Genomic DNA, 19,231 nt, shown 5'->3' on the forward strand with positions numbered 1-19,231 from the left:
TAGCCCCAGGTAACCGACCCTCGGGCGTAGCCGCAGCTGCGGACACGAAGTCATTCAGCGTGAAGGCGAAGCGCTTGCACAGGACTCTACTGGTGTTTAGACTGCCACCTACTGTCCATGTGCGTTGCACATCATGGAGCGTGTAGCCATTGACGTGGTGTGCGAAGTTCTTCCTTGGACAGTTCAACAAATTAAGCAACACCAGTAAGTGGACCTCGTAGTGTTTTTGTTATTGCTTAGAGGGTCATTTTGAAGGGGATTGCCGTTTGAGAGACTGTGGAAAATTCAACGAGTTCGTCAGTAACACTACCCTCGAAGGAGAAATATTTAAATGTCTTTAAAAATATATAATCGGCGACATGAGATATGTACTTTTAAGGCCACAGTGTCATTAACGAATGCGTGGAGTTTGTTGTTAATTGTGCTTGTGCACCATTGTCAACGCAGCAGCAGCATCACTACATATTATCATGAGGTTTGATTGACAACGTTCAAGACCCTTTACGAATCATCACCATCCCAGCGTGTCTGAAAATGTCAAACCACAGACCAACCAAAGTTGGAATAACTATGACAACTGTCAAAGGCAAGGTCGATTCTCCTCGCTGTGCTCATCTGCGCTGCGGGCCCTTAGCCAGCGACGACAATTCCACATTCCTATGACGGGAGCCAGTTGACTACATATTATTGAATGCAGGGCGCTATCCCGTATCCCTCCCAGCCCAAACCACGTGTAGGGTTAAATTTCTATTTAAAGCTTTCGTGACTGCAGGGATTCATCGTCTTGGTTCTTTTGGTAAAGTCACGTAGAAGGGAGATAATAAAATAATAAAAATAAAACATAATAAAATAATACAATTCTCATTATTATTTTAATATGTTTTATTTTTATTATTTTATTATCTCCCTTCTACGTGACTTTACCGAAAGAACCAAGAACACATGTACGGTCCCTTTAAGACATCCGTCACCATGGAGATACGTGTGGTGGGGGGGTGTAGGGGGTGGGGGCGCGCGCTGATTGGCCCTTGCCGCGGCCACGCTCGGGTGACACGCCCCCCAGTTGGCAATCACCGTGGAAACGCCCGCAGCGTGTCCCGATTGGCTGTCCGATCGCCCTAGGCAACAGTGATTGGCTGTCGCCATGGAGACGAGCGTCATTGGTTCCGGGACGCGGCCCCCCCATGGAGGAGCGCCGCTTGGCGGAGGCGCGATTTTGAATTTTAGTTTTTTCTGAGGCACAAAAAAGAATTTAAACCGCGAAGATGCCGCGGAAGTTGTTCAAATGCACGGTGGAGTTGGACGTGCAGGCGGTGAGTACACGCTTCGTTGTTGCCAACGCGCGAGTTTGTTTCGCTTTAAACGAGAAACGTTTATAACGACACTCGCGGCCCTGTACCGGAGGCTCTAGGCACTGTACGAAGTTGCGGTGTTTTTACTTCTGAAGTTTTATTTTGATTTTTTTAATGAATCCACGGTTTCGCTTTTCGTGGCCATCGAATAATGTAACGCAAATACAACGATTGTCACGTCTCATAGTTGTAAACATCGCTGCGGTTCGTTTTATGAACCGTTGATTGAGAGTTGAATGCACTGCGAAAGGAAGGCCACTTGCCCGAAACGTCGGCGATTGTTTTTTTTTTTACTTTTGAGGCCACGGCGTTTGTTGACGAGTGCGTTCCGAGTTGGTGTATTGTGCCTGTGGACCACTGCCAGCGAAGCATCACCAAATAATGATAAAAAAAAATGGTGAGTTTATGTTTATTTAATGCCTACAATGTACAGTATAGCTTCACGGTAGCGTTCGGCTTCGAAACAACTACGTTGAGCATTCGGGCTAATAAAGTCCTGCGTCCGACAGTGCCCATTTATGCCAGCGTCCTTCACACATCTTCTTGGTTCTTTCGGTAAAGTCACGTAGAAGGGAAATAATAAAATAATAAAAATTAAACATAACAAAATAATAAAAATAAAACATAATAAAAGAATTCTCACGACGTTTCGGCCACAACGCAAGCAGCCGTCCTCAGGTGAAGACCAGGTCTGTCGGGGAGACAGCGTCTGAATGAAACAGCACCACGCTTGGAGCGTATATTTAAGCTGGGTTGGAAGGGGAAGAGCGCCTTGACAAAAGAATTTGCATATCAAGAGGAATTTAGCATATTTATGGGAAATGCAGATAAGTAATAACTTGTGAAATGCGTAGGAGGTGGGCGGGGGGTTTCAAAGTCATTATGCCCGTGCATTATGTAGGATTAGCAGCATCAAAGGGAGGGGATAGGGGTAGCATTAATAAAGGGAAGGGATGTTAATAGTATGTAGCTGCAGTAACTAAACAACCACGTAAACTAAATATACTCTCCAATAAGCTGAGCTACTAACACGTGTTAAGAGGCGGGGGTCACGTTCGCCGATAAGACATCATCAGTGTGAGGGCCGCCACACATTTGAAGCCATTGGGGGGTTTGTGACAGCAGCACGATGATGATGATGGTGGTGGGGGATGTTCTCACGTGTTGTGTGTTGTTGGGGGCCGCACTAAAGGCCCACCAGGAACCGACAGTGACCCGCGGGGCCTTGCGATGGAGAACGTTGCTTCACTCGGTTGCACCGTGACCACGATCACCACACACCACTCCTCACCAGCCTCTTGTCATCGTCGTCATATGCGCATCTTCGTTGCCGTCGATCATCCGCATCACCCCTCTTACGTCACGTCGTTTTCGGTGTACAAAGCGCGGCAAAGCAGTGCGCTGCACGTTTGTGATTCACTCACCTGTTAGCACGGTTGGCTACGTACGGTGCGAAAGAAGTTTAACATAAGGTACATGCATACAACTACTGTGCGTGTTACTGCAAATGTAGTACTCTATATGGACAGGATTGACAAACATACACATACAACTACTGTGCGTGTTACTGCAAATGTAGTACTCTATATGTACATGATTGACAAACATACACATACAACTACTGTGCGTGTTACTACAAATGTAGTACTCTATATGTACATGATTGACAAACATACACATACAACTACTGTGCGTGTTACTGCAAATGTAGTACTCTATATGTACATGATTGACAAACATACACATACAACTACTGTGCGTGTTACTACAAATGTAGTACTCTATATGTACATGATTGACAAACATACACATACAACTACTGTGCGTGTTACTGCAAATGTAGTACTCTATATGTACATGATTGACAAACATACACATACAACTACTGTGCGTGTTACTACAAATGTAGTACTCTATATGGACAGCATTTTAAAAAATGCTTGGTTGTGTCGGACACAGTATTTGCACGCAAGTACAGTAAAACCTTGGATTGCGAGTAACTTGGTCTGCGAGTGTTTTGCAAGACGAGCAAAATTGTTAAATAAATATTAATTTGATAAACGAGCGAGGTCTTGCAATACGAGTAGCACGTGTATACGCTTTGCCTGCCGAGCGTCACGTGATCACAACTGATATACGAGTGCTTTGATATACGAGTGCTTTGGATTACAAACACGTTTCCGCAACGAATTATGCTCGCAATCCAAGGTTTTACTGCGCTGCTATTTATGTTCATGCATTTTGTCCCGTTGCTGGTGTATGTACTTTACGGTGCTCACAAGTTTATCATCATTTACACAAAGTGATGACATGCGTTCGTTGTTGCTCTGAGGCTGTTTAGAACTCTCCCCCCCCCCCCCCCCCGGGGCTAGGGAACGCTTGTCCGCACCAAAGTCCCTCAGGCGCAAGGCAACAGCTGGCAATGGTGATAAGGGGCCGTCCATAAATGACGTCACACACCTGGGGGGGGGGGTCAGACATTACGATGTGTGACGAGGGGGGGGGAGTGAGAAATTTGACGTCACATCAAAATGCGGAACTTTAAATAAATATAGACAACACGTTTTACTTAATTAAATATACTTTTTAATAAATGTTTTCTCCTACAACATCAGAGTGCAGCGCCACATTAAATACGCGCTACAATGACAATAGTTTAAAGCGATTTGAAGCATGTTTTATATTTTTTTTTGGGGGGGGGCAGAGCTTTGTGACGCCGTATTTGAGGTTGGGGGGTCTGACTTTTTGTGACGCCGTGTGACTAGGGGGGGGGGGGGTTCAAAAATCGTTCAATATCGCGTAACGTCATTTGTGGACGGCCCCTAACACCGTACTTGACGAATCCTCAGCAGGATTGAAAACCCGCAATCATCATTGCTGCTGTCGCTGTCTAACTAAGGCCAAATGTGTTCCTCTTTTGAGTTCGCGGTTCGAAAACGCGGCTGCGTGCGTGATGCGCCTGACCTGCACGGCATGAGGGGGGTGGACCGATCCTGTCGTCACAATTGCGCCTTTTACTCGTCTAGAATTCACTTGTGTATGATTAGTCTTAAAGTGTATGTGCGCGCAGGTAACGCAGCGACGTGGTTAGCACACTGCGCTATGCAACTGGCGACCTGGGCTCGATTCCAGGCCACTGCTAAGATGAGTTTGGAATATATTGTAAGCGATCCTGCCCCTCCCCATAGGTCAACTCAGTTTTTAATAAGTATCTGTTTCGGTCTGTAAAGCATTGGGAAAATAAAACAAATGTTCCAGAGAGGTGCTAGCCCCTTGTGTTTAGTGCGGGCCTTCTTAGGTGCTCACTTACTGAACTTTATTCAAACAACCCGTTCAAAAGACTGCACGGGGGATCTTTATCTACTTCTCTCTCTCTCGTCTTTGCACAGGTGACATGTCCAGGTGTGTTCCTGCCCAACAAGGACGACATCTACCTGAGCGTGTGCATGTTCGGCCAGTACCGCAAGTGCCGCTGTGTCCCGGCCGTCTTCCCTCTGCTCGTGCATGAGCGTCTCCGCTTCCAGAAGGTGGTGGTGGTTGTGGTAGTGGCGGTGGTGGTGGCGGTGGTGGTGGTGGCGTCACGGGGGTGGGAATGAAAGCCCAAATATGCCCGCAAAGAGACCGACTCAGACACAGGGAAAGAAACGGGCACTTCTATTCCCACAGATTTTAGTCTAACAGATACGTGAGATAATGTCCATTCGGATAGCTTCGTTACACGGATGATCCTGTTTGGCCGTTTGCCCAGCTGCATTACATAGGACGTGGTGAGTGAGCACAGTAGCAGCAGCAGCAACAAAAACAGACACGAACGTCAACATTGTGGAGGACGAGTACAGTGCCCCAAAGGGATATTGCACAACTAACCAACCTTTTCAGTTTCACATTTTTATCTTTCAGTTGATAAAATATGACGGGAGGTAATTTATTACGTTTTTTTTGACGTCGGGTTTAGAGTTAAGTGATTAAAGTTTGGATCAATAATACCCAAGAGACTGATTTACTTACTCGCATCTCTTGGACGGTAGCCGAGGCTATCCGCAAAATATTCTTTTGACGGGCGATGCTGTTGTGTTGCTCTCTCACCATAACCTCCCCTCCCCTCACCTCTCCCGTGTGTTCTTAAGCTCATCCGGCATATTCAGTTCCCCCACCCATTATGTCTCTCCTTAGCCAGTGTCGTGCCTCACTCTTGTTGCATTGAGATGCTAGGTAGATAAATGAGCCAAACGTAACAAGGCGAGAGAGAATCACAGGAGGCAAATGTCTTGCCAAGGTGTTCCAGCGTGTGAGAGGCACGGGTTTATTTAGCACACATTTATAAAACTCTCATACCTGCCTGTCTGCTACGTGGCCATGAGGTGGCAGTACAGAATGTGGATTCTTGAATCCATCTGCAGACTGTGAGTGTTATCACCGCGTGTGTGTTTAGATTTCCACATGTAATAAACTCAATATAGAAACTGTTCAAGAATCCCAATGCATGCAGGAACCTCCTAAAAGTCTTGAGACTCGATAAGGCTTTTCTGTACAAATGAAGGACTATCATATTACTTTAGCCCTTTCTCAGTCCACTGCTGGATGAAAGCCTTTACATGCATGCCATGTTGGTCACGTGGGCTGTTTGACTTTACCACACTGGTCAGTGCTGGTTCATTAAGGGAAACCCAGAATCAGTTAAATGTTCACTTGTCACTGATGTTAGCCACGACTGGGAATTGGAATCGGGTCGTCGGGCTCACAACACAGTGTGCAAACCAATGCGCTACCGCTCCCCCATTAAATTAAATATAAATTTGTAATTTGCGGGATACTGTGTTATAATTGCTCACGAAATGTGTTTAGGAGTGATGGTTATGACAATGAAATTTGCGATGTCGCCCCAGGTTTTCCCTAGAGCAACGGACCCGGCAGATGTTGCTCAGCTCCTGGAAGGTAAGATCCGAGGCAGTTGTATAAACGGTGACAATCCAATATCCCACTAATCACCATATAGCGATTATTTTATTGCAATTTTGGCCCATGACCATGACACGTGTGATGCGCCCAGTCTCGTCAGACCTCGGACGCTACACAGAATGGAACCTGGTGTTACCCGCGGGAACATTTTATGGCAGTGGATGCAGGAGCAATAAAACTGAGTGATCACCTTGCGGGCTTTGGCGTGTTATATCTTTAAAATAAAGCCACATACCTGGTAACCAACATTCACACTTGACATCACCACACTGCTTGTGCCAGGTTTGGTTTCTTGAGGTCACGTGAAGTGTCAAAGGCTCGATGGAAGGAGGTCATGGAACAGGTGTCTAGGGTTAACTTTCTTGAGGTGACTGTCAGAAGATTAACCACCTCCTCTAGATAAATTAGGGCAGGGGGGGGTCTTGCTCTCCTAATCCTGCATTGTGTCTGATGGCTGCCACAGCACCTTGCTACAGCAGCGTTGTATAGCAGCCCAAGATGCACTTCTTACTGTCAAGGAGTTGACACCTCCGATGACCACAGTTGGCTATGTACGGTGCGAAAGAAGTTCAATTTACGTCACCGGAGAATGTTGTGGCGACTCAACCACGCCATCCTCACGGTTCCTGCTCAAATAATCTTTGCGTCTTGACCTGTCCAAAGACACTGCACGTGTGGTGTGTATCTTGTCCGTGTGTTGAACTTGTTTCACACCGTGCGTAGCCAACCGTGCTATTCGGAGGTGCGGGGGAAGGACAACAAACTAAATATAAAAAGCAGTTCTAATGAAATGGGGTTTCAATTTAGATTCAAAAGTGCATAGCTTCAGTGGCTTCCTAATATCAGAAGGAAGAGCGTTCCAGATGGCCGCAGAAGCTCATCGGAAAACGTGCGATGCGGTGACCGTCTTTGTTCATTGGCTAGCCAAAAACCACGGCAAGGATAACCGGAGTTCGTGTGATGATGGTTTATGCTCCTTGACGAGACCAGCAAGGTGGCGTGGCTTGGAATCACACCAGAGTATCAAGCCCGTTGTCTACCCTGTCTGGAGATTGCAGTGGCTGACATCTGCACAGCAGCAATTTGTTCTCTCCTATCCTGCCTGTGACTCAAGTCTGCTGATGCCGATCTTCACGGCTGTGTGCCTTCCCACTCTACTTGGCTAAAATAAACTATTTTTTATTTTACCAGTTAAGACCCACTTAGCTGTATACAGTAGTTGTTCTGGCCACGAATTATAGCTCAACAAAGTGGCTTATCACGTGGGAATTTTTAGCAGTGAAATGCTCAAAACGCACGTCGATTATAAATGTGGAGGGGAAAAACCGGAGGACCCGGATAAAAATCCACGCGACCACGGGGAGAACACGGATACTCCAAATGTACTGGCATCAGGGTCGGGATCGAACCCAGGGCCTCTTGTATACCTGGCAAGGTACTTAACATCTCGCCTCAAATGCAAACTAAGGGAGTGTTCTTAATCAGATCTAAGTGAGGTGCTGCCTGCTCCCTTTTTCTTCCAGTTGAAAAAGTACGCTCGCACAACCTAATCACCATTCGCCTGCAATTTCCCTTTGTTAGAAGGGAACAAGAGAGCATGCCACACTTTGTATTTGGAAAATAATGAATGCACCTGCTCACTGTCCTCCTGATTCAACTTTAAAATTATGGTAATACACATTCCACCATGATAATGGAATACGTAAGTGCTAAGGTAATGAGAAACAGATGAAAGGATGATTGGTAAATGTATCGTTGGAAAGAGGAACACAAGGGCACGGTCTACCAGATTTTACAACCAGCTGGAACATGAACATTGTGAACACCTTTTGAAAACACGTGGATGTGGAGGATCCCAGATGTAGCAAATACAAACGTGTCTTGATTCTGATTTCTAACACAGAAGCAGCAAAATGTCAGGGGTGTCTCTGTCCTCTGTTAATTTAATACAGAAGATGATTACAGTTTGGTACGGTTATCGTCATGAACGTGAATAACAGCAGACAAAACGTATTGCAGTCAAATAGAAGATATCAAAAATGTTGTTCAGGTCGGGATATTTTCACAGATTTTAAGCAACAGATGTAAATCACTATACAACCAAAATGAGGAACAGTTTGTAACCCACCACGAAGAACAAAATAACGAGCATTTAAATTAAATAGCTGTAAGTTAATTAAAACAAAGGGGGACTTGTTGTTCAGCGGATCGTACAATGCTCTATGAACCAGGTGACCTGAGGCCATGGCTGCAGGGTTTTGGTAGTACATGTTTATGCCATTTATTGTGAAAATTCCATCACAGTTCCTATGTTCACTGTTTCATTGGTTTCATGGCTTTATTTTGGTGATTTCGAAAAGTGTATTGGTTTAGCCATGTTTGTTTGTTGTAGTACAGAGTTAGACCGATGGCCTTAATCTAAGTTGTCTTGTGGTTGTTGTTGGTTGTTTGACTTGCATCCCACTGGGATTTTTGCACACAGCGTTGGTGTACGGTGATTTTTTCTGCAATATTTTGCTGTCTTTTCTTGGATTTTCTGTTTGCACTCAGTCACATATTCAATTTAAGATGTTTTTTTGTTCATGTTTTTGTTTTTTGTTTGTTGCGGTTGCACCCGATTCAAGAGCCGAATGGTTCACAGGGCTATACCTAATAAATGAACTTGAACTTCAGTAGTGAGTGATATCTAAACCGGTGCTTGGCCCTCATTCACCAATCTGCACGGACCAGCGTGGTGCAGTATGGCTGGAACAACCGCAGTGCAGTGGCTATAATGAATGTATCGGTGCTTGGGATTGTAATTATTAGCAGACTCAACGAGCCATGTCGCAAAATATATAAGCTCTATATACCGGCACATGCAGGATGTACATTATCTGTAAGTTATCTTTATTTGGTTCTATCCCGACGACTCTGTGTGTGTGTGCGTGTTTATCCGCAGAGGAATGTGTGCGCATCGAACTGATACAGCTTACTCTGCCAGGTAAATAAGACTGCACTCGGGCCTGCATGTGCAGGCCTCTCCGGCGGCATTCAAAACTCGCAAGGGAGCTGCTGTGCATGTCACGTCTAGAGGCGCGACGCAACATCAAAAAATACGACACGCTCGATTTAGTGACTGACTCTTAACTGATTACAGATTGCTAGAACGGACGTGACCCCTGGCTCCAACTCGCAATGATTAATGCATACGTTTCCTAACCCCCTAACCCTGATCATAAATAGTAAATGTCCAAATCCACAGTAGACATTTGCGCAAATGTAACCCAATGTATAGTCAGTGGAGAGGCCCGTCACCAGCAGAGTTGCAGATAACTCCAGAAACACACGATGGGCAAAATGAATAAATAAATCTGCAAACACAAATGAGCATGCCACTGCATAGGTTTCACGGTTGTGGATAGGTTTCGTGGCTAACCATTGAACAAAGCCGTTCACTGCATCGCATGCTTTCAGATGTGCTTCTGCGGCCGTCTGAAACCGTCTGCCTTCAGGTACTAGGAAGCCACTTCGAGCTATACACTTTTAAATCTAACTTGAAAACTCATTTCTTCAGAACTGCTTTTTGTGTGTAGTTTGTTGTCCTTCCCCCGCACCTCTGGTTTGCATGTGTAATAATCTTTCTTGAGACGGCTTCGGGATCAGTCCTTTTATTTCCACTCCACAATACACTTTGCTCACTCACTCTCCGTTGCTGGCAGACAACGGAGAGAGGACAGACTTCGCACTAAGTCCCCACCGCGCACGTGGCACCCAGAGCCCTGTCGTGTCAGTTCCAGTCTGCTCTCGATCATTCTCTCTCACTCTCTCTTAATACCTTCGTCACGTGGTCCCCCCAGCCAATCGTTCATGGACAGCTTCGACCATTCTCGATGGTTCCCTGTCAATCCCGGGACCACGCCCCTCATCCGGCTCCCCATTGGCTGGGGCCCCGAATGGCTAGGCCAATCACTCCTGATGACCTGTCGTGATGACGCCTGGGCCATGGTCCCTATCTCAACCCTTATTGGCTACAAGCAGGACCGGCAAGCCAATCCCCACGTGAACCCTCTGGCTGTTATTACACATGCTTGGCTATGTACGGTGCTAAAGAGGTTCAGCGTATATACAAGCGTGCATGTAACTATTCACGAAATGCTCTCAGCACCTCGAACAAACCGTCAGACATCACAACCCGAAAGCTCATCGGACAAACGAACGGGCAGAGTTCAAGTCGTTCATGCATGTCCGTGTGTCTGTGTGGGCTCACTCGGCCAGGCGGAGAGTCCCTGGCCATCCACGAAGGCGACGTTCGATGCTTCCTGTTCCCGGAGCCTCGCCTCACCCCATCAGCCCACGGTTCCGACGGGCAGATCCTTCTGAACCGTGCGCACAACTACCCTGTACGCAACCACCGCCCTACGCGCGCACACAAAGACAAAGAGCCCCCGTATAGCCTTCACACGCTGTTGGGGCAAGTGCTGCTAGCGAGCACCTATGAAGGCTGGAGCGGCACACGAGGGGGTGGGTGGCCAGCACCACGCCCGGCCGCCTTTGACTCCGTAGTTTGCGATGTTTACACATCGTACCAGGTACTCATTTGAGGCTGAGTCGACCTAGGAGAGGCCCAGGACCGATTCAGATAATCCTCACTGGTGTTGGCCGTGAGCGTGAATCGAACTCGGGTCGCCGGGTTCATAGCGCAATGTGCTCACTGTTACGTTGCCGCTCTTACACCCACGCACACACGGATACCACGGGGGCACGTGCAGGCACAGTTATCTCAGCGGCTTTGTTACGTTCGATGGAAAATTTGTTTAAAATCCCTGAATTGACTGTGAATTTTGGAGCTGTTTGCTTCAATTTCGTGCCACTGATATGTTGGAACATGTTATCTGTTCATGAGTGTCTGATAGAATCCAGGTCTCCAAACTCTCCCTTGCAATAAGAAAAGAATCCCCAAATGGCTTTCAGCTGGCTATAAAAGTGCATGTGTGTAGACTCACTCAAGATGTATTCGATGGGGTTTTGTTGATGGAGGCATATGCCAGGGAATAGCACTGAATTGTGAAGTATCATTTTTTTATATTGTTTATGTCTTTGTTTTCCATCGGCCTGCTGTTGATAAGTAACTGAATCTTGCATTTATGGTTGACACATTGAAAAAAAAACCTAATTTTCTTTTTAAATCAAAAAAAGCCGCACTGAGTCTTATGGACAGTTTTTCAAGAGGGTCCTCTATTGGCATATTTTGGTCATGATGCGCTTCTGCGGCCGTCTGGAATGCTCTTCTGATATTAGGAAGCCACTGGAGCTATTATGCACTTGTAAGTCATCTCGATTGAAAACTAATTTCTTTAGAGATGGTTTTTACATTTCGTTTGTTGCCCTCTCCCCGCACTTCCAATTAGCACGGTTGGCTACGTTCGGTGTGAAAGAAGTTCAACATACTTAACAAAACATGGTAACCTACTCGAGCAGTAGTTGTTCACCTGGGGTGCACACACCCCCTGGAGGTGCGAGATGCCCTTTCTGAGAACCAAAGCGGTGCAGGCTGCAATGAAGGTGAATAACACTGGTCAACACACTTTTTTCTGGCTTAAGGTATTCCAACGGTTTTAAGGTAATTTTGGGGTGCTGATTCCAAATCTGGCATCAGTTTCTGTCTATCAAAGATTGCATTTTCAATAAAAACTGCAGAAGAAAAATATTAAATAAATGTAGGTATCTACATAAAATGATATTATAAACACACTATCCTAAAAATACAGTACCATATTTTAACACTAAAGCAGTCACTGACTCGCAACAACTTGCAATCATAAGTGACAGAGTTAATTTCGGGTAAAATCAATGAAAATGGGGTATGCCAATAGCATAAAAATGAGATGTGATAGAGCAAATCTGAGATCAGATTTGGAATCGGCACCCTGAAATTAGTCTAAAACAGCTGCAAAAGTCCAGGCCAGAAGATTTTTTATTTTTTTTGTTGACCAGTTTAATCACTGAACCAGAGGTATTTCATTCTCAAGTCAGCACAGATGGGTTCGGAACGCACTTGCCCTGCTGCTACTTACTGGTCACCTCACAGCTTAGTCGGTTTTTGAGTCTGAACGATTCGTTAAATCGTTCAACGCCACCGCCAAAATGCTGGTTTATTGGTGTGCGTCGCCGCGCCTGGCTCTTTTTTTATAGATATATATAAGTGAGATTTTACAAGCGATTTGCGACTGACGTGGAAGATGTTTTTAAAAAGAAAGTATATGGGCGAATTAACAGTCACGCCGAGGGCCAGCTTACGGGGCCATCTGTAATTAACATTGCTTGGCGAATGCCACGAATTTCGATTTAAATCTTTCGTGACTGCAGGGATTCATCTTCTTGGTTCTTTCGGTAAAGTCACGTAGAATGGAAATAATAAAATAATAAAAATAAAACATCATAAAATAATTCTCACGACGTTTCGGCCACAACGCAAGCAGCCATCCTCAGGTGAAGACCAGGTCTGTCGGGGACTTTACCGAAAGAACCAAGAAGATGAATGCCAGGAAGCGAGGGCTAATTTCTGAGAAATGGTAATTGATAACACGGTTATGAATTTCATACCCTAATTTGATTCTAGGTCAATACAAACGCGAAGGGCTTTGTTGGTGAACATCCGTGTGCATTTTGAAAACGTGGTGGTGCAGCTGGGCTCACCATTGTGTCGTCCATATTAAAAACACAATTTATGCATGGCAGCCACGCACACGGGCAAGCACAGATTTCGCACAATAACTCCGGTTTGTCATGCATTCTCTCATAACGCGGAAGCCCCTTAACAAAGCAGGTGCACTTTAGACACTTTACAATACACGGGTTTTTGACTACGTCACCCAGAACGCGCCGACCTTGTTAGGTCTCAGAAGCTGAAGCGGTGTTGAGCCTGGATCGTGCTTGGATTGGCGACCGTCGTGCATCACAGGTGTTATAGGATGCAGGGCTATGTTGTGGGCAGCAGAGGGCATTGCAGAAAAAGTTCACCGCTCGTACTGTACGGTACTTTTTTGCTCCCATGGTTATCCTCCCCACCTTCACCAGCGTGCACTGGACCAGCTTGGTGAAGTAAATCACGTGACGTGGGGAGGCCCTCATCTAGCAGTGGATTGACAACAGGCTGCACATGTGCGCACGTGTATAATTGTCTTGTCTTCTGTGTTTATAATTGGCAGTGACCCTCGGTCTCGCAGTGGGCTGGTAAAATAGTGCCTGCTGCTAGTGCTGCTGTTTCTGCTGTTGCTGCTGTTGCTGCAGTTGCTGCAGTTGCTGCTGTTGCTGCAGTTGCAGCTGTTGCTGCTGTTGCTGCTGTTGCTGCTGTTGCTGCTCTTGCTGCTCTTGCTGCTCTTGCTGCTGTTGCTGCTGTTGCTGCTGTTGCTGCTAGTGCTGCTGTTGCTGCTGTTGCTGCAGACATTGCCGAGTGTTGCGTTCCCCAGCTGGCCGGCGAAGCGTGGCCAGCCAGCCGCGACCTGCCGCACGCCTTTGGGGAGGCATTGGATTCACGTGCGCGCGCATAATAACTTGACGCGTGATAACTTGACTGTCCGCGGTGAAGGGCATCGCTCCTCAGCTGGAGTTCTCCACTCGGACCTCCATCGTGGAGACGTCGCGACGCGCAGACGGGGAGGGGCAGGAGGGGGAGCACTGGGGCCCCTGCTCCTTCTGCTGCTACGGCAACGGCGCCGACGAGGCGGCGACGACGACGAGGAGGTCACGCGGGCGCTCGCCAGTCGCGAGGACGTCGCCGAAGCGGGCCTCGGAGGGCGGCGCTGCGAGGCCGGCGAAGCGACGTAGCGTGTCGCGAGCCGCCGCTGCCGTGAGTGGTCGACAACCTCGAGGTCATCGGCGACTGCAATACCTGACACCAAAGACATAGATCCCCCCGTATAGTCGTAACAGACTCGGTGCAAGTGCTGTTATCGAGTAGCACCTATGAAGGCCGGCACTGGCCACCTTTGTCTCCCTGGTGGCGATGTTTACACACCGCTCCGGGTACTCATTTGCGGCTGAGTTCGACCTAGGGGAGGCCCAGGACCGGTTCAGATAATCGTCATCGGTGCTGTTCCGCGGGAACTCGGGTCACTGGATTCATGGCATCGGCACACTTTAACCGCTACACTACCGCAGTGCGGCTGAAGGAAGCGCCGGGTTTTTACCGCCGCAGTACTGCAGTCGTGCCCGCCGATGGCGATGAGCAACGAACGCGTCGTTAGCTCCGCCGCCAGCCCTGATTGGCCTCGAGCCAGATGCAGATACCTTCTGAGGCCAGAGGTTTTTATAGTTTGGTTCCGGCTCGGCTCGGCTTGGAAAATAGCCAGTGGAAAAAAACACTTGTATGCCGAGAGCCCTACACTGGCGTCGATCCGCTTGTTGTTGTTTTGAGCGGCGGTCACAACAACAAGCAGAGCATTTCAGTTGCTAGAGCACGGTGAGTTGGCGCCTTGTGGAGTGCTAAAGTAGGTTAGCTCGTAACGTCTGAATGTTGGGTGGCTAGCCAGCGTGTCTTCGTCACTTCACATGTCCTCAAAGTACACCTGGCCTGGCACAAGTGCTGTGTTGACATTGCCGCCACTGAGCGAAGAACGTTGTTGTATTGTCGCAGGTGGGATCACGCGCCAGAAGCACCTCTCCCCGCCAGGGATACTTCCCAGGGACCAGAAGCTCGCCTTCGGGTAAAATGTGCACGCGATAAATGCACCTCGTAAAAGAATTGACTATTTAATTGGCTCCAATTTTCTGTTAATGAACCCTTTCCCCGTTCCGAGACATTTGCAGGTTGCAGGGTGGGTGCTGTTCACCGCTGAATCTCGGAACGCAAAAGCATTCAGTATTTATTTTAGAGAGGCATAGTTCCTGTTTTGAAATACTCACTACAGATAATTGTAGCGACACGACCGCACTCTACGATAACTGGTGCCAAACTGTGCCACACGCCCTCTCGCATGGCCTTGTGGGAGCCTCGGTACTGATAAAGTTATTTTAGTTTAGTTCTTTCCGTATGCGTACGTCATCAGAATGGGAAAGGGTTAACCATACACTGGTTTCAATGGGGTGGTGGCGAAGTGGCTAGTGCACTGCGCTATGAACCCAGGGCCCGAGTTTGATTCCTGGCCACAGTTAACTTTAGTGGCGAGTGAGATCTGAACTGAGCCTGGGCGTCCTTACCCTCCTGTAAGTGTGTAACAATTGCTTGGAACTTTTGTTTGTCTTTTTTTCAGCTTCGCTCAACAGATGCCAAGGCAATCGGTGTGGCAAGGTGTGTCTACCCTTGTGCCGGTGTGCTCGCACTGCCATTCATCCAGGAAGCCCTGAGTTTTCGGAATGCTTCATGCATGCTTTTGCATTGGGAAGTCGGCTACTCCCTTTTTAAATCCTTTATATTAAGTTCGCTTGCTTGCTTACGACCGTGCAAATCTTTCGGTCGTTTTTTAACCCACATCCCGTGATCCAATCGAGCTGACATTTTGCACACAGACTCGTTGTGCGTGACAATGCATTTTCGTGAGAAAACAAATTTCCAAAATTTTACACTGTTTAGGGAAATTTTTTTAAATATTTAATTACCAATTGTTTAATGCTGCCAGACAATCATCTGACCCATAGGTGGCAGCCATCTCAAGCCAGAGGACGAGAGGACTCTAGCCGCCCCGATGCCACGCATATAAAGGATTTATAGTGAAAAACTTTGTTTTTACGGGTTTACTTGTTTAACACTTTCCAACTGAGGTTGAAAGTGTTCGTGCATAAGAGATGGACGGTTAGATCATGGTCAATGGTGGGGGCGGCTGGAGGGGGCTAAGTTCCCTTTGCCAAAGGCTCATCCCCCTCCTAGATACTTAGAGTGTAAGTGAACACATATTGGGAAAGCCTTTGATCACATACACAGGGCTGGCGAGAACTGGAGTAGAATGCACAATGAACAAACTCAGATCATTCAGACAAGCCCCTCCCCCCCTCCCACTTAACTTTAAGAGCTTGCCTCTTGGATTTTTTCCTCACTTGATACAGTAAATTTAGCTGTGACGGTCCCACCTGATGAGGGAGACTTGTGTTGCCTCCGAAACGTCGTGATTTATTTTATTTCTATTATCATTTTTATTATTTATTTTTATTTTCACCTACGTGACTTTACCGAAAAAACCTAAGAGTATGAATCCTTGCAGTCACGAAAGATTAAAATCTAGAAACTCAGATCAAGCCATGAGTACTATTGCCGTTTGTCGTTTTAACGTTTGTTTAAAGTTTACGTGACGTTGATAGTGCTGTGCCCCCCCCCCGCACTCCCCTAAGTTTTCTCACGCGCCCTCGCTGTTTTAAACCTGGTCACTGTGACCGGGCCGGTCCGTACGTTACCACGCGACGGTCATCGTGCGTGCACATCCACAGGTGGCCACGGTGCACAACGTCACAATCAGTTACGAAGACGGCGACAACTACGACGACGACGACGATGGAGCTGACGACGATGACCTCACGGTGGGGGCGCTGGCGGCCCGGCCGCTGTCGGCCCCGACCGCCACGTCACGGCGGACGCCGCTGCTGGATGGGTGAGTGCCGTCGCTTGTACGTACGTGTGTATGTTGAACTTCTTTCGCACCGTTCCTAGCCAACCGTGCTTTGTGTGTATGATGAACTTCTTTCGCACTGTACGTAGCCAACCGTGTTGGATTTACCTTGGCTGCGATGACCTTGTGACCTCATCCAGTTGAGTGCGTTTTGCCTTGGCAACATTTCGTTTCAGGTTTGAACAAAGTTGCCGTGTCGCACAGCTACATCGAGAGCAACTGTGTTTGAAGCGACATTATTGCTTTAAAATTGCGCGGTGTTTTTTTACGTTCGCTTGAGGAACGGGGTTCATCGTGAGGCACCCACGCGCAGTCTTCTTCTAACTGACTCGCGCGCGGCTTGCCGTGGGGTTTTGTCAGGCGTGGAAGCTCGCCGGTGAACTCCTGGGAGAAAATTCACGAGAGGGTCAAAAACTTGCTCACGACTCACCGTGCTCGCGACAGGCTGTGGAAGGTAAGAGCTCGGCACAAGTGGCACGCCCGCACCAGGCGACTCGGTTGGTTCGGGGAAAATAAAAAAAACACACTTCAATGAACCCCCCCCCAAAAAAACATGTCATTCAGAAAAATTTAGTGCAGCGTCAGCGCATCGCCACACACACGCGTCAGTGCATTACCACCACACACAGACATCAGCGCAACAACAACAACTGCCATTCGCCACTAAGTGACGGTGACGTCACCACGGCGCTTGTGCCAGGCTATGTGCACGTTGAGGCCACGTGAAGTGTCCACCGGCAGGAGGTCACGGGGCAGACCCAGGTGCCATGGGTCGACTGACTGAGATGACTGGCCGATGCACCACCTGTGCCCCCTACCATGCCAACTTGCAACATCAGCGCATCACCTCCACACACAACACGTCACCGCATCACCTCTATGCACACGTCCCGGACTCGTGCATCGTGCGTGACGTCAGTGGCACGGCTCTGCTTCCACTGGCTCGGCGTGGCCCTGGCGCGGCTTGGTTGCGCAGTGGAAAAAGAGGCATAAAGAGGATGCTCTGTGCTGCAGGGGGCGACGGAGTGGGAGGTCAAGGAAGTCCTGGAGAGGAGGAGTTTGTCTCCGCACCGTCTCACTTTTCGCGAGAGCCACTGACGGGCAACGGGGCGATCGCGCACGCTGTCCACCCCCCCCTCCAAGCGCGGCCACAAACATCGTTGGCAGACAGCGCTGGGGAAAGTTGGCTACCCCGCACGACCACACACAGAGACCCCGCGGGCCACCCTCCGCTGCCTACTACCTCTAATTTCCCTTGTACTTAAGTATTTCATGTTTTACACTGCAAGACAGCTGATTATTATAAACCCTCTCTAATGCGTGAATTATTAAAAGCAAAGCCTGTGTGTTTTGGTTTTATGTGATTTTTGTCAAAGGCACCGCTTCCAAATATGCAGAAGGTTTCATGTAATTTATCACAAAATTATGATTATTTTCATTACAGCAGACACTGAGCTTCCTCTGGCCACCGCCTTCATGAATGCCAACCTCTTTACCAAACCTCCCTGCCGTAGAATCACACTTCTCACCGCCAGGTGGCAACACTGAATAGCTTACGCAACGTTCTGCGGAAGGACGACCGCACGCACCAACGAGAGCTTTGGGAGGCGTGCTGTCACCACGGCTGAAATTCGAACAAATCATCGCAGTCCACCACAGTGGACATGATGCACGAGAGGGTTAAACACAAGAGGTGGGTGGTGGGGGTGTGCTGTGCGTCATATGCCACGCGGCCCGTGCCAGCGACCATCGGTGCCAAAGTTAGCATTGATATTAGCGCAGGCACTGCGCTCTGGTTTGTGCCATTCAAGGAGAGTGTTCATAAAGGTTGATGAGTCAACGTGTGCCTTCGTTTCGGTGACTGTGGAAATGCCTTCCTCGTGCTCCGAGCCACGTGGTGGCAAGTCCACACTTCTAATGGTCTCTTCCGTAGACACAACCACTTTCAGTTGTCCTCACAAAAAGCGATGCTCATTTTAATGACCCCCTGAAGGCATGATTGGTCGATTTCACTCCCGGCCAGAATTTGAATGTGACCTTCTGAATGTGAGTTAAGTGATTCGTCACATCATCACGCAGCCTGTTTAAATAAACAAGTGTTATAATTACAGTACAGTATCTTAAGATGGTGAATGAGTCCCAGAATTACAAAAATAACAAGTGAAAGGCGAATGGAATTGTCTTATTTTAAACCGTGAAACTCAACAAAACCTTTGCGAGAGTCCACATCTAAATGTGGTACAAGCTCTGGAGATTTACGAGGTGGCATGGTGATTAATGACTATCAAATATAGTTGCGCCTTTGCTAAAGAAGAGAATATGACACAAACATTAACTGCG

At 47.7% G+C, this 19,231-nt stretch overlaps 1 protein-coding gene across 1 annotated transcript; it reads left to right on the top strand.

The window, feature by feature from the left end:
- The first annotated feature begins 1,170 nt into the window (after positions 1-1,170).
- On the top strand, positions 1,171-18,237 carry LOC144947722 (uncharacterized). Its single transcript, XM_078877041.1, has 11 exons — positions 1,171-1,313; positions 4,742-4,879; positions 6,239-6,287; positions 9,253-9,294; positions 10,569-10,693; positions 13,882-14,142; positions 14,929-14,998; positions 15,545-15,582; positions 16,713-16,873; positions 17,252-17,345; positions 17,906-18,237. The coding sequence occupies exons 1-11, from the start codon at positions 1,266-1,268 to the stop codon at positions 17,987-17,989; spliced, it is 1,110 nt and encodes a 369-aa protein (XP_078733167.1). The 5' UTR covers positions 1,171-1,265; the 3' UTR covers positions 17,990-18,237.
- Positions 18,238-19,231: the final 994 nt, after the last annotated feature.

This window comes from Lampetra fluviatilis, chromosome 46 (assembly GCF_964198595.1).
Source record: "Lampetra fluviatilis chromosome 46, kcLamFluv1.1, whole genome shotgun sequence".
In the NCBI taxonomy this organism is placed as follows: Eukaryota; Metazoa; Chordata; class Hyperoartia; order Petromyzontiformes; family Petromyzontidae; genus Lampetra; species Lampetra fluviatilis.